Here is a 15987-nt window from a genome sequence, read left to right as displayed (position 1 = left end):
TATTTCGAGTTAGATTCAGATTTATATTTAGATGTAGCTTTAGATTTAGTTTAAGTTTTAGATTTAGAGTTAGATTTAGATTGAGGTTAATATTTTGAATTTAGATTTAGATAAAGATTAAGATTCGGACAAAGATTTAGATTTATATTTTGATTTAGATATAGGTTTAGTTCTTAGTTAAGTGTTAATTGGTAAAGGCAAGGGGGTTCTGAATTTGCCATCAGCATACCGGCCGTAATGCATGCTCGACAAAGCCGGTAAACTGCTTGAAAGGCTCCTCAAACCACGTATCACAGACGCCGTAGAGCAACTTTCATCCAGGCACCATGTTGAGCGCAAATTCAATATGCGACTGAGAAGGCATCTGAAAAGGTGTCGTTGCTAAGTAGGCTGATGGCAAATATTGGAGGATCTACAGGAAACAAATAAAGCTGTTAATGGACATCATCCTATCCATGATATTGCACGGTTCTCAACTGTGAGCAAACACACTTCATAAGAAGCCAACAAGCTTATAACAGTTCAACAGCGAACAGCAGCTGTGAGAGTAGCCTGCGCTTATCGCACTGCATAAGGACAAACCGTTTAAGCTATTAGCGAAATAATCTTCATCGACCTATTAACGATTGAAAGAAGAAGGTAGTGGGGAAAAAAGAAAGCAGACAGATCAAAAGTGTATGAAAGTCGTTAGAAAAGAGAGAAAGGAAGAAATATTTAGGTTGTTGCAAGAACGATGGGAAAATCAACAACGAGACAAATGGCGAGGTAAATTACTACGTTAACCAAATTCCCTCTGCGCACTCGTGTTTTCAAAAATATTTGCAAAGGATAGAAAAATACGAGTATCTCAAGTGCGTTTACGGTGATTCAGACGAGGATGTTGCTGAACAATGCTATCTTCAAATGCTCCCGGTGAAGCCAGAACCGACAAATGCTCGAGGAAAGAGTCGATAAAATTACTGTTGATAATGTTACAGCAAAAATGCTGAGCGGCGCAGAAGAAAGGCAGCTTCGTAGAAACCACACTCAGAGAAAAAACGAGGACGCAAGAATATCAGAAGGTTCTGAAGATACAAGAGATATGGAACGCCACCTCGAAGTTGTACCAAAGCTGTACCGGGGTGGACAACGATTCCAAATAAGGTAGTTTTTAGTTCACGGACGCATGGTTGCGACGGCAGCATTTTCGGTGAATTAAGGGAAACATTTTTTTTTTAATTAAATTAAATTCTCTTTTATTTGAATTTAATGCATTCATACGTTTTTATGAGTTCTCATTCATCTTAGCTTCCATATGCCGCGTATGCCTGTAGAAAAGGTGGTTTCACTTGAGTGTTTATGCTTTCGTTTAACCCTTGAGCACTTCTGCATGCAACGAATGTTAAACTTATTAAAATATTTAATAAAAACAAGTACGTGGAATTTATGGAGGCGTAAAGAAAACCGAAGGTAATATGTAAATTGCGAGACTGTATATTAACCTAAAGCGCATAGCATGGTTGCCCTGAACAATTTAAATTAAACAAAAAAAAAAAATAAAAATAAATAAACAAAGAATCTGAATGAATTATAAAAATAAAAGCGAGTACTTGCAATGTAATAAAAGGCGACATTACCAACAATTTTTGTAAGTTTTTATTGCGTAAATTATGATGTGGTTATATTGTATGTTTACATTATGTCAAGGAGACACCCACGCTCAGTTACACACACACAGCTATGGAAAATTTTATTGTGTGAAAGTTGTGCGAACTTTTGCAAACAAGGTGCAATGTCCTGCCTACAATAACAAAAAGTATATGAACATTCATGAGCACGTTTCCATAGACACAAAGACACACAACCCTCCAAGTAGACATGTATAACAACAACAAAAGCAAAAACACATAGATATTTATTTGCTTAAAAATGGACAATGCGGCCTGTTGCACATTGTTTTTCAGCGCTCATAACCCAGTAGAAAATATCTCGAGCGCTTCCTTGATTAACAGGAAAAGAGCGATCTTTCTAAGCAACAGGGGATCAGCTATAGAGCAGCACATTAGCGTGTGATATCCTATTATTTTTCTGGGAGCAGAATGCGATCATTGTTTTTTTAACCGTTATATGTGTTCCATTTCTGTTTTTTTGGAGCAAAGTGGGATATTTGCGTCAAACATAATACATCCATCGAAAATAACTGTATTTAAAATAACTGTTGTTTTCTCAAAATAAAAGAATTTGTCATTCTTAAATAGTCAGTGAAAGTGTTACGTGGTCTAATTTAAACGTTTCTAAAAAGGTAAACGAGTGAAATATAAAAATAAGAAATTACAATGACCACAAAATTTGTTTGTAAGAGACATATAAGACGCTTAGTTAAAAGAAAACTAGAAAACTTAAGTGAAGAAACTGCTAAAAAACAAAAACCTGATACTAACAGTAGTGGAAATAATATAGAATTTGAAATAAATGAAATATATTGCGAAAAAAAAAATTATCTGTGTGAAAGAAGTGATAGTGGTGAAGATTGTGTCTATAATGAATCTGAATCGGGTTTTAAACACATAGAAAAGAAGGTTTTTTAATAGGAGACAAGCTCTTTAAACCAGAAATTAGACTTTTCGTGTGTGATACTCCCGCAAGGTCATTTTTAACGGGTACTGTTGGTCATAACTCTTGTGATGGTTGTTCCAAATGTGAACAAAAAGCTTTTAAGATAAACCAAAGACTTACCTATAGCACCAAATTATTTCCCATCAGAACAGATGAAGACTTTTTAGATCGCAAAAATAAACCATACCATCTCAAAAACTTTCAAGCTGATGTGCATCCTCTCGAAAAATGTGGCGTAAAAATGGTGACTCAATTTCCTTTAGATGTTATGCATCTCTTAGATTTGGGTGTTGTAAAGAAAAGTGTGCTTTTGATTATGAAAAATATCCATACCAAAACTAAACTTACATTGTCTCGAAAAGATAAACTTAATAGAAGGATTTTAGCAATAAATAAGTTCATGCCGAAAGAATTCGCTCGCAGGGGTAGGGTTTTTGAAGAGGTTCCCCGCTGGAAAGCCATTGAGTTTCGGCAGCTGGCTTTGTATACAGGTATTGTAATTTTCAAAGGGCTGATTGATCTGGTTCTATATGAACACTTTTTACTTTTAGTCTCCGCTTATCGTTTCGTTTCATGTCCATCTAGTTGCCAAAATAACTTGAATTGTGTTCAGCAATTGTTTCAAGCGTACGTAGAAGATTTCGGAAAGTTATATGGCGGCGATAGGGTAAGTTATAATGTCCATAACTTGCCACACCTATCGAAATGCGTTGAACAATTTGGAAATGTTGATTCTCGTCGTATAAGTTTGAAAATTTTTTACAAGTTTTGAAAAAAGATTGCAAGAATGGTGAATTTTTCTTGTCCGGGAAAAGTCCTAACAATTTTTGTCTCACTAAGGATAAAAAGCCCATGCAAATATCTAGTTTTATAATTAAAAACAAGCTTGAGTACGTTGTTGGACACATTTTCACAGACATAACACCATATTTTAAATATCCTGTAGATTCAGAAATCGCTTTGGGAATTTCAAAAGGCAGTAAGCTATCTAATGAGGAGGCAATTTTAGAAATAAACGATATTGCTTGTAAGCTTTTTGCTATACCAGAAGGTTGTTTTAAGGTTTTTATTCCAATTCTTCACCAATGTTAGATATCGTTTCCATCCATGCTTTTACCAATTTCGATTATCATTTTTTTTTTCTTATAGCAGTAGCAGCTTTGCCTTCACAATGTCCAGACGCGTCTTTGATGTTAACGCCCCATATGCCATCGATGGTGAATATACACATTCTTACAATGTCTTTTACAATTATATAATGTTTTTACCCTTATTATTTATTTTTTGTAGGTTCCGATAGCATTGACCGCATTTCACGGATTGAAAATCGTCTAGATGACATGGAGTCCTAAATAAAAAAAAATACTGCACTTCTATGCGAAAATAATGTTATATTGGAGGAAATTTTAAAAAAGTTGAGCCCCCGAGGTTTTCTCTTGATGTTTTGCCAATAAATTCAGTAGCGGAAATGCAACAGGCGAATAATATTGCCAAAACTGAGGAAGAAGCTGTGGTAAGAATTATTTTGATCATTATGTTCAATCTCCATTTTAATGCATATTTTTTTATTTATTGCAGATAAAATTTTTAAAATCAAAATTTGCAAACCGAAATTTGAAAGAGATCTTGTGCGAAATTTTCGACGAACGCTTTATTTTAAGCGTGAATTGGACGGGGGGCCAAAGTAAAATCGCAGTTAGGGACTACAAGATATTTAGCTATCATTTATTTGGTAAGTTTTTGAGTATGTTTGAATTTCTTCTTATGAATTTTATTTTGCATTGCAGAAGCCGTCAAAGACAAGTATCAAAACTATTCGGAGTTTGAGGATAAAGTTAAGGATGCCTTTAGAGAAGCAAAACTGAAATTTTACCGGAAAACTTATAAATTGAAAGCTGCAAATTAAATATTTACTAATTGAAAACTTAAAGTAAATAAAAGAAGACTCAATTTCCTTTTTTTTATTATTTTTAGGGAACTATTTTTTTGTCTCGCTCTAGTTTTGTACATTTTGATGCTATGGGGAGAACTCCTTTTTTATTGTTTTTGATCATTTGGAGAGCGCTCTGATTTTGTTTTCTTATTTTCATTTGGAGAGCACTCCTTTTTTGTATATATGGATCATTTAGAGAGCGCTCTAGTTCCACGTTTCTCAACCGTTTACAGAGCGCTCGCCCTCCTAGGACATGCAATGTTAAAAGGGAGCATGTTTTGTTTGACGTCTTGGACAGTGCGGGAGCACTCCCACGCTCCCTATTTAGCGATCCATAATCGCTCATAGTATGATCCCCTTTTCTACTGGGAAGCTACTTTTATTTGTTTGTGTTTGCATAGGTCTACAGCTTCCACACACCCACACACACACACACTCACACTGTTCAATGTATAGCATTGTTTTGGGAAATACTTTCCGCCTTTTATTTGAAAGCTATATTGTGTTACCGCCACTACTGATATTTGTTTATATTTTGCCATATATAAGTACATGGATGGTTACACATTAAGAGCTCTCTTCAGCATGCATTCCTATGTATGCATGTTTGTATGTATATGCGTTCATACCCTTAAAACATACGATTAGTCTAGGATGAATACGGAAAGAGTCGCAGAGGAATATGACTCTATAACCAGTTTTCATCTCTTTATATGGGTTGGAGTGATCTCCTTTGTTTGACCATATCATATCCAGGATAAATTGTACCCTTATATTCCTGAGGGGTTAGTGTCGGACGGTTCTTTTTTATACCCATACGGGTGCACTGTTCATTACGTTCCCCTTTTACCCCTACGGATAAAATCCTCTACGCACCCCTGTTGGTACTTTCGGAGAGATCCTCTTCGTTCGCCTATGGGTATGGTGAGACAGATCTATTTTCACCTGTAATACTTACGGACAAAAGGTTACATAGATGGCACTGAAATGATCTCGAAATATTCCGAAATTAATATGAAAACAGTTCAAAAATTAACCGGTCATAGTCCTGAAAACCTACCGAAAAATTTTCAAACTTACCGCAGAATTGTTTTTGTTTTTATCGGCCTATTGATAAATGACTCAAGGTTCGATTCGACCTCAAGGCCAGAACAATAATTTTTTTCTAATGATAATTATTGTTATTTTTTAATTTTTCTAAATTTGAAAAATTGTATTTTGTTTTTGGAAGTAGTAAGTAGAAAATTTTTCAGACAACCTGTCATAGCTGCGCAGATAGATCCATTTCGAAGGGTGCTAAGCCTTCATCATCAAAAACAAAATACAATTTTTCAAATTTAGAGAAATTAAAAAATAACAATAATTATCATTAGAAAAAAATTATTGTTCTGGCCTTGAGCTCGAATCGAACCTTGAGTCATTACCGCAGAATTTTATCTAAAACAATCCCAAAATCATACGAAAAGTATACCGAAATGGTCACGAAGTGGCCTTAGCGATATTATTACGAAAACAAACTAGAAACTGCCCCGAAACAGTTCCGACAAAGATCACGATCACAATCTCTAAACGGTACCGAAATAGTCCTAAAAATTCTTGCAATATCCCCTTAAATTTGAGTGAAAAAGAATTGAGGCGGCCCTGAAATAAATGCTCAAATAGATACGAAACCAGTCCGAACACCATATAGAAACCAGGGAGAGCTCTGAAATCGCGAGGAGCACAATCCCAAAAGGCCTCAAACTGTTCCGAACCTATGTATCGAAAATCATCCCGAAATGGTCGAAAACTTCGAAAAATATCCTGAAATGGACGAAAAATGATCCTGAACTGGTTCCGTAATGATCCCGAAACTATACTTCAATTATCCCGAAATTCACCACTTTTTCAAATATATTTAGACCAAAAATTATACGAACCATGAAACATACATATATGGAAAGCTCTGCAAGAAAAGACACCTAGTTCGAAAAATATTAATTTTTTTAGGACTCTTAAAAAATGAAAGAAACTTGCAAACCTGCAGATCGATATCTCTATTAGTTTTGAATTATGAGCAATCAAACTCTGCAGTAAATGTGGCGGTATGTGTGCCATCATGCAAAAGCTAGCGCGCAAGACCCACTGTACCTGCGTACTATATACAATTAACGGCTTCCCATTTAGGAACATTTTCTCGCTGAGCGTCACATTTGATGAATTTGAAAGTTTGGATGTTGCTTTTGTGACTTAATCAAACCAGAGCGGCTCAACTTATTTCGATGAAACTTGACTTACAGGTAGCCCCTTTTTTAAAGGTAGAGTAACCTGAAGTTAACACAAAGCCAATTTTTTTCCGAAACCAATCCTATAGTTATTTGGACATGGTCCCGAAATGTTCGAAACCATTTTGAAATAGTCCTGAACCGAAACAATCTGAAATGGCGAAGAGAACAATGCCGAAAATATCCATATAGTTTAATAAAAATGGTTACATATATTTCAGACATATTAATCGAAGCAAGAGAGGAATCAATTATATCCCAATTTAAACAAGTGAGATCAATCAGAGACCACTCTCTTTAGGGACTAGTCGTACGAGTTTTCCAGGGTATGTACGACCTATATAGTTGAAGCTCTGAAGTAGTGCCACACAGGCTACACATTCTCCTAATTTATTTATAGCATTCATACGCACCGTAAACCACTAATGTAAAGCGGTAATATTTTGGTTTCCACATTTGTGAACGAGTACTTCACGGCATTTGCTAATGTTGGCTGATTTTCGTTTTATAAATATTTTTAATTTAATTTCTGTGCTTGATTTTTTCTTTTGCCACACTCAGCATATTAAAAGTATTTGTTAGCGTATACACATATGTATGTACATTAGGTCGACCCTTATTTTCCAAAGTATGCTGATTCTCGTTCTCACCCTAACTTACAAATGGGATATTTCAAATGTAGTAATATTAGAATAATGAAATGACTAAGTCTTAACGGCACCAGTAAAAAATGGGATTTCAGAACTATGACTGCCATACAAACTTAGGTTATTTTAACACTAAAGTTTGACAGCAAAACTGAGTTAGGCTATAATTCCTTTTGGACGTTTAGTAATCTCTTGGGGTTTGTATTTTTTAGGGTTGGTATTCTTGGATACGTCTGGAGGAACTGAAAAAAAATAAACTACTCTGCTAAGTTTGATTTTGGCTGATGTAAAAGCAAAGAGAGAAACCGCTATGGCAGTTGCTTCCTCAGAAATCGCGGCAACACATTTGTGTGGTGGACGCACAGTTCACTTCGCATTTAAGTAATCACTGACTCTGCAAACATCTGATACATCGGTAGGCAATATATGCAAAAGCTCAGACCAAAATGAGGTTCTATAGACTGGTAAGCTTATCGTGTGTTATGAGTTCACTATGGCTATGGGCGGCCGCCGTGGTGTGATGGTAGCGTGCTCCGTCTTTCACACCGAACCTTCTGGCTTTACGCCCGGGTAAAAGCAACATCAAAATTTTAGAAACAAGTTTTTTCAATTAGAAGAAAAATTCTCTAAACAGGGTCGCCGCTCGGCAGTATTTGGCAAGTACTCCGAGCGTATTTCTGCCATGAAAATCTCTAAGTGAAAACTCATCTCTCTTGCAGATGCCATTCAGAGTCTGCATAAAACAAGTAGGTTCCATCAGGCCAATTTGTAGGAAAAATCGAGAAGAGCACGATGCAAGTTGGAAAAGAAACTCGGCCTAAAATCTCTTTGGAAATCATCGTGCCTTACATTTGTTTATTTATGGCTCATAAACCTGGCCTGGAAGCCTTAGATTGAACCCTCAAGGACTTGAGGGATAACAATAATTCCATGGGTGGTGCTTTACTCTAGTTCGTTTGGAGATTTCCGACAAATCTGGGAATGCGTGCTTAAAAGCGTTATATTTATGGCATTTGGGCGAAGATACAATAGCAGAAGTTTTTGCACTACAACTAGGGTCCATAATGATTATGCTTCGTAATTGGGATCCTCCGCGCTTATGTAATGGGACAAGGCTTATAATCACAAAACTTTAAACGTTGGAACAATGATTTGATCGGGAAGTTTCGAAAACAACCAAGTTTTCATACCAAGGATTCTGTTGATACAGACAGATATGCCTATCCATTTTAAACGCCTCAAAATTTCTATTAGGTTGGCTTGTCCATTAATAAAGCTCAAGGACAGTTATTGGGTGTAGCAGGAGTCAATCGTACTAACTCATGTTTCAACTATGGTAAATTATACGTAGAATGCAACAGAGTTTGCTCTTCGAAAAATCTTTTTATTTATATTCCAAATAATATTACAAAAATATATCGTACATCCTATGATTTTCAGCAATGCCTAAAATTGAAAATACACAACCTTAAAAGACGTTTAAAATTTGTTTTTACTTCGTTTTATGCATTTCCGACAATTTTCATACGAAATTGGAGACTCTTGCAATGCATTTGTAACTAGAGTTTAGAGAGCTAGAGTATTGAAACATGGAAAACACATCGCAACCCGGTGAAAATTTAAAGTGTGGGGGTAAAAATTGGTAGGTGATCCAGTGAACGTGAAAATTCTAAAATAAATTTCCGAGCTTTAAAATTTTGTTTTCGATTCTTAAAGAAATTCCCAAAAACTAAGAGATCTAAAACTTTGGGCTCTACTAGATTGTAATATATTTTTAGAAACTCCACTTACAAAATGTAGAATTTTGCTACCGCTATTCGAGTATCTTCCGGTATAGGTAGATTTTTGAAACTAAAAATATACTTCAGAACCCGCTAACAATGCAACATGAGGATGATGCAGGGATCGTGAAAATTAAAGAAATTAAAAAAATAGTGTTTATTTACAGAAAAGTTAGTTTAAATTGGAAAATAACATATTTTTAAAACTTCGACGAGATATGGAAAAATCAATACAATAATTATTATAGATTGAGTTGATAGCAATTAGAGCGCGAGTGATCGGGCCATTAAGTGCGTAGTTAGACCTAAACATAGTCAGTTGCAAACATAGTATGTTGGCGCAAAGTCCGTGATGGAACATAAAAGTTAAAAGGCTCTAAAAGTATTGGGCAATCAATATTGCACCGTGATAGTTCAACATAAGGAAAAAAATTCGATATGTGGTCCAGGGGTCGAGGAAATTCTAAAACAGGTAAGAACTTGGAAATTTTCTTTCGAGCTTTATGGAACTTCCCGATAACTCAGAGATCTGAAAACTTAAAGGGCTCGACTGGGCGGTAATATTTGAGATAAAAGAGTTTTCCAGATGTGACAGGGATCAAGATATCTAGAAAGTCCATTTACAACGTGTGGACTCTTGTGACCGCTATTTGAGTAACTTTCCGTAGACGTATGTAGATTCTTGAAACTAAGAACATATTGTCACGGATATTAGCATCACTAAGCTATAACATCACTAAGGCGATGCTAAGGCCATGCTAAGCCGTAATTACGTCAATAATCAAATCATGTATACACATATATAAGGCAGCCGAGAGATGCCACACACAGATGCATTTACTTATACGCTTATGTGTGTGCGAGAGACTGTAAACTACAAACTCACATACATCTGAGAGACGCTGAAAAGTAGATAATTGTAGATAAATAGAAACTATATGAGAACTATAAACACATGAAATAGTTGGTAAGTTCTGGAAATAGAAGAGCCTAGATGTATGCAGCGTAAACTATAAAAGCGGCGCAAGCGAGTAAGAAGGAATTCAGTTTGATTTGAGCTATCAAGCAATTTCGATTAAGCGCTATCTAGCGAGCTATAGCAGTATTATTTTGAATAGTAGAATTTCATTTGAGCTATCAATCAGTGTGGTTGTTAAGCAAAGTATAAGTGTTATTGTGAAGTACTTTAATAAAGGCCATTTTTCCATTATTCAATATTGGAGTTATTTATTCAACAGTTTAGTGATTCGAACTTAGCAGAGGACTGCAAATAAGAGGATTTGCAAGTAAATTCGTTACAATATTTTAAATCTTGTTGACAATGAAAGGTGCAGGAATTTCCGCTAGATGGTTCAGGGATCGTGAAAATTCAAAAAATCTTTCGAGTTTGGACATTTCCAAAGACCAAGGAACTTCTCTATAAACCATTGACCTCGAACTCTTAACAAAGCTTTCGGCTCTATTGGGCTATATTGTCTAGGATAAACGAGTTTTCAAGATGATCAGGGATCGCGGTACTTAGAGATAGTAATTCTATTTACAAGTTGTGGAATTTTGCCACCGCTTTTTGAGTAACTTCCCGTAGAGCTAGATTTTCGAGACTAAAAACTCATTCATTGGTCATTTCATTTATACAATGAACGAAAAAAAAACTACTTTTATTTATAACCAAATATGTTGTATATATCGTAAGTACAGATATAAAAATTGCTTCGAAAAGGAGTAAGCCTTTGGATAAAGGAACATGGACACGTGAATTGGTTAAAATTCGTCCTTTTTCAGGACTTCAAGTTCCTTGCGCAGCTTCTCGATCGTTCTAAATTTGTTTATAATCGTTACTGCATTATTTGTAGATTTCTATGGGCTGAGATCGAAAATCGAAAGACTTTTTTCTCTCCATACAAGCAAGAGCCACCGTAATGTGTAACATCGTACACTTGTTAATGGAATAAATTTCACTAAATACAACATATACGTTTTTTGCTAACAAGCATACATAAATAGGAAAATTACCAGTTTTTTGCGATTTCGCGCTGTATTAAAAAATTTTTTTTTTTTTTTTGTTTTGTATTCACTTTTTTTACTGCTTCACTCCTTTTATGCTATATTCTCTTAATTAAAAGCAACTTTTTTTTACACTTGTAACCACGTTTGTGCACCCCTTTTGGCGTATTTATTTCAATTAAAAGCATTCTACTTATTTATGGTCATAGAATCCCACTAGCAAAATATTAGAGAACTTTATAAGCATAAGTAAATAAAAACATATAAAAGTACTTAAGAACTTTAACGGTTATGTAGCAACTTATGTGAATTTACTAACAAGACTGCACCGACTGCAATTGGAGGCATCAAGTTAAATCAAGTCTTCCTCCTTCTGAACGCTCCCAACTAAGTAGAGATCGCTCCTCTCCTCCTTTTCCAAAGACGGATGTCGAAGAGAAAGTATTTTCTCTATTTTCTCCAGCATCAGATTAAAGAAATTGTATTGTATGAGGCCTCGTTTAATTTTTAATTTCTCAGAGAGGTGTTTCATATAGACCTAATTGATGTACTCAACATTGTTTGGCACGGCTATGCGGGGTACTTAAATTCAAGGAGGATTTGGTACCCCTTTTGCGATTTCAGAAGCTTTGGTTGTATGTAGAGAATTGTATACGAGGTTGAGGTACAAGGCCAGGCTTATCGTGAAGAAGTACTGATCAGTCCTTTGATTTACATATTGAAGACTTTCAGTCTTGCGAAAATTACCTCATATGTATTTATTCTAATAGTATTCTGATATTTATCCTATCAGTCAGCATATGAAGCTCCCCGCACTTACGCTTACTTCATAAAACTAGACTCTTGCCACACCCCCCATGCTGACCGTACATAATTTCAAAGCCCTGAAGGTAGCGTTCTTCTTTTCCGATTCGGCACAACACTTCCAAATAATAAAAAAGTAGTTTTCTAGGATCGTTTTAAATTTATTACGTTCACAGTAGTAAAAGAGGAATGCCTTGGTTAGACCGTGAAGTAAAATAATGCTCTCACTGAGGTTGTATTACAGTCGAAGAAAAAAACTACGTAGAACCGGTTATGCTTGCAGCATCTTCGCATACATCTTCTCTAAGACGCATCGAAGCGTTTGAGTTCCTCAGCTATATCAAGGTAATAGCTTGAGTCGTCATACCTTGCCTATTCATCGTTTATATTGTAGCGAAGTATAGTTAGAATTCAAAGTGACGAGGAAATCAAGTAGGGGGTACATTCTCTTTGAATATTTCGGGTATTCTAGGTTGGGTAAGTTTAAGTTAGTTGGGCAATGTCCAGTTAAGTAACAGCTAACTTGGGCACTTTTATATGTGCCACCTTTTCTAACGGTGAAACTGGCCTCCGGTTATTTAGCGAATCGCTGTGTGGCAATGATAACGCTAAAAGCAAGGTACTCATTTATATTTGAAATTTCGTTTGAAGAATCGAATACATATTAACGTAGATATTGAAACTTTTTCGTAGCGAATGCTAGACATCTGAACATGAAATTACTGGATGATTCCAACTCGTTATCCTCCATACAGCTAACTCAGCTGCGGTTGTCCTCTATATTAAGGCGCATTGCATGGACTCTCATCGGGCAGTGCCACATTCACAATGCAACAACCATGGACAAATGAGCTCTTATTAACCCTAATAGCTTCGCCGAGCTCTTGGAGTTAAATATGGACCAGAAGGGCCTCGGCACACGGCAAGAGATGATATTAGTCCAGCGTTGGCTTAGCTGTCTCGATGAGGACTACCAAATTTTCTTCTGACAGTCACGTACAGCTCACCAGTGCTTGCGCGAACTAAGAGATCAGCCTGACAGTTGTCACGGATATCCTTATAGACTAGAACCTAAATAATTTTTATCGAAAAGTAGTTAGATGTCACCGCAAGTGAGGTGAAGTAATCCTCTATAGCTCTTGTCCTCACGGTGGTAAAATTTAGCATTTTGTTTGCCGCCTTACTATCTGAGTTGATGTTAAATTTCCAAACAGCGGACAGCATTTCATCTACAGTATTCTTTATACTGACGACATCCGCCTGGAAGACGCTACAGTAATGGGAAAGCCTAAATTTCTGGCTTAACTCGAGCGCGTGGTACTTGGTGAATAGTGACACATTTAATATTGGCTACTTTACTGACTTTTGGGCTATCAGACTTGCATACATAAATATATTTAAAGTCTCGGCTCACAAATCCCAAAAAATATATATATTAAATTTTTTTTATTTTAAGTTTACTTCAATAGACATACATTGATTGGACTAAAAAAGTCCACAGTGTAAAAAGTGCAGAATATTTTATATAAAAATTCGAAAATTTTTATAAAAATGAGCTTGTCTCTCTTATCAAATAAAAGTAAAAAAATATGGATAAATGGTGAACAATTGAAGCATTGCTAAAAGCGCAGTGCTATATATCCAATATCAGTGATCAAGCTCCGCTGAACGCGCCGAAAAATATTCCACACAATTTGGGACAAAAAACAATTAGTATATAAGCACCAAAGTATACATGAAACGAATATCAATAAAATGGCAAAAATTAGAGATAAATAACAAAACGTGCGGCAGGGCAATGAAATGGCTGTTTAGATAGAGGAATCTGTCCAGTATACCAGTATGAATGCAGGTTGCAGTTCAAAAACTAAGCACACGAAAATTTAGCTGATGAAGAAGCTTCATTTATGAATTTTAAAAAAATATTACAACCAAGAATATATTTATATACAAAAACCATCGACTGCTGGGTCAAAATAATGGTGGAAAGGGCCACATCTTCGTCGAAGAAGAGCAAAGCGGAGTAAGTCGCATTTTACTGAGTTTGTGCTTGCGTCATTTTTGCTATAAAATCTTTATTTTTGAATAAAAAAAAAAAAATATTGCATCCAAAAATATATTTATTCACAAAAAATATCGATTGCTGAGGGGATATTCCATCACCCTGAGCTCAATTTCAGTACAATTAGACGGCGTTTTTGAAACCAATTCTCCGATAGGGTAAGATAGGGTGACATTCCACTCATCAATCAATATGATAAACACATAAAAGTAAAATAAACGCGTACGTTGAGACACTGAAACACTCTTCAATACATATGTTCATACATATTTATGTAGCTCAGTGGTGCACTCAAGAACTTCGTAGAGCTTCAAAAAAACTATTTGGCGTTCACCTACGTGTCGTGTGAGCGCAGCGACAGAGACTCAGCGAAGCAAGCAGTTTTAGCTTGTACGTCAAGCCATAGTACAGGTCTACAAGTAGGATATGTAGCAGCAAGCACATACACAGCCACGCTCACCTGATAAAATGCTTGTTTCTGTTCGTTTTTTTTCGTGGATGCTATTTGGCACTGTTGTACTTCTTAGGTCCAAGAAAGGTGTAGTAGCTGCTAACGAAAACTGCGTAAACTTTTTATCATAAAATTACAAAGAAATATCGTTATTTACTTTCAAACGAACACTTGATTACATCTCTCTTTAAAATCTATATGTTTTGAACAATTTTAATTAACAAATTGTGATGCTTTATTACCGGGGACGATTGCTAAAAACGACTAAAACCGTTGGGGGAGTATTAGTAGACGCGTTTTTGCCTCGCTTCCAATAATTCGAATACTTTTTCGCCTTTGGAATATTCATAACAGGACAAAACGCGTCTTTTCATTTCTCTTTCCACATTTTTGGACGGTTTATTGCAGTCGACCTCGGTTTCAAACTGTTTTTCGCGGAGAACTTTTGATAACTTAGCACCCGTGTTTGTATTCTTGATACTGGAATAACTACGCGTCCTCAGATACCCCAATTCAAGACTTTTGTATAATTTTCTGTAGTACCCATATAGGTGTACTACATTTTCATACTAAATTCGTTCAAAAAAATTTACCATCCCAGCAACCCATTTCTGATATTCCGCTCCTTTTTTTGTTTCCCTGCGTGGCTTTCCTCGACAGCAACCACGTTAATTTTGACACTTCGTTCAGTGTCAAACGTATGTTCCACGCAGGTTCCACTGAGTTCCACAATAGTTTGACACTGACCGATGTGTCAAACGGTAGTGTGTTAGAAAGAGAAAGGAATTGTTTCCTTCGCATACATATCAAACTTGTAAACGTCAAGCAGTAAACCACTAATGCGGGCATTCTATGCTCAAACATTCTCTATGTAAACACATACTACTGCGAAAAAATTGCATTCGTGCTCTTATTCTTCTTAATTTTCTGATTAAGATAATAAAAAACATAAACATTTTAATTAACAGCAGATAAAGCCATACTAAAAACTAAAACTAGTGTTGCCACAGCCTGATAGTGCAATCATTGTACTCAAATAATTGAGCTGACATATATTCATACATACATAAACATTTATAGGAAAAAATCACAGCTTAAAATTAATATAAAAAAAAAAAAAAAAATAATTATTTTTGAAAGCCATCAAACAAATTGAGTAAAAGAGTGTATACTAATTAAAATAGTACAACCACTTAAATACATAAGTAGGCAAAAGTACGTCGAGCATAAGATGTAGTCGGTATGCGAAAAATATAAACACACACACATACACACACATCTATACATATATTGCTTTGCAAGTGTAAGTGAGACAGCAAGTTTCTTAAGTAATTAAAATTTTAATTATAGCATTTTAGTTAATTGACACGCTGTTATTTTTGTATTTACTTTCAGGCAATGATATCGAGCGATTTTGTGATGAACGCAAACGCAAACGTCCGAATC

General features: G+C 35.7%; 2 protein-coding genes across 2 annotated transcripts in view; one reads left to right on the top strand and one right to left on the bottom strand.

Moving 5' to 3' along the window:
* The window catches only part of Stacl (Stac-like), a 765750-nt gene that overhangs the window by 67205 nt on the left and 682558 nt on the right, over positions 1–15987 (bottom strand). The window lies entirely within an intron of this gene.
* LOC137245183 (uncharacterized) lies at positions 3573–4515 on the top strand. The gene is made up of 4 exons (XM_067775437.1): positions 3573–3812; positions 3886–4108; positions 4174–4327; positions 4383–4515. Exons 2-4 carry the CDS (start codon positions 4064–4066, stop codon positions 4499–4501), a joined length of 318 nt encoding a protein of 105 aa, XP_067631538.1. The 5' UTR covers positions 3573–3812; positions 3886–4063; the 3' UTR covers positions 4502–4515.

The sequence above is a fragment of the Eurosta solidaginis genome, chromosome 3 (assembly GCF_040869045.1).
Source record: "Eurosta solidaginis isolate ZX-2024a chromosome 3, ASM4086904v1, whole genome shotgun sequence".
NCBI lineage: Eukaryota > Metazoa > Arthropoda > Insecta > Diptera > Tephritidae > Eurosta > Eurosta solidaginis.
Note: the sequence above shows the minus strand (reverse complement) of the source record. Positions and strands in the feature narration are given on the sequence as shown.

Bases quoted from the DNA above. Each gene is read 5' to 3' on its own strand.
- LOC137245183 (XM_067775437.1), top strand. From the start codon at position 4,064: ATGCAACAGGCGAATAATATTGCCAAAACTGAGGAAGAAGCTGTG. The intron at 4,109-4,173 runs GTAAGAATTATT...TATTTATTGCAG, and splicing joins AAACTGAGGAAGAAGCTGTG to ATAAAATTTTTAAAATCAAA. The intron at 4,328-4,382 runs GTAAGTTTTTGA...TTTGCATTGCAG, and splicing joins ATTTAGCTATCATTTATTTG to AAGCCGTCAAAGACAAGTAT.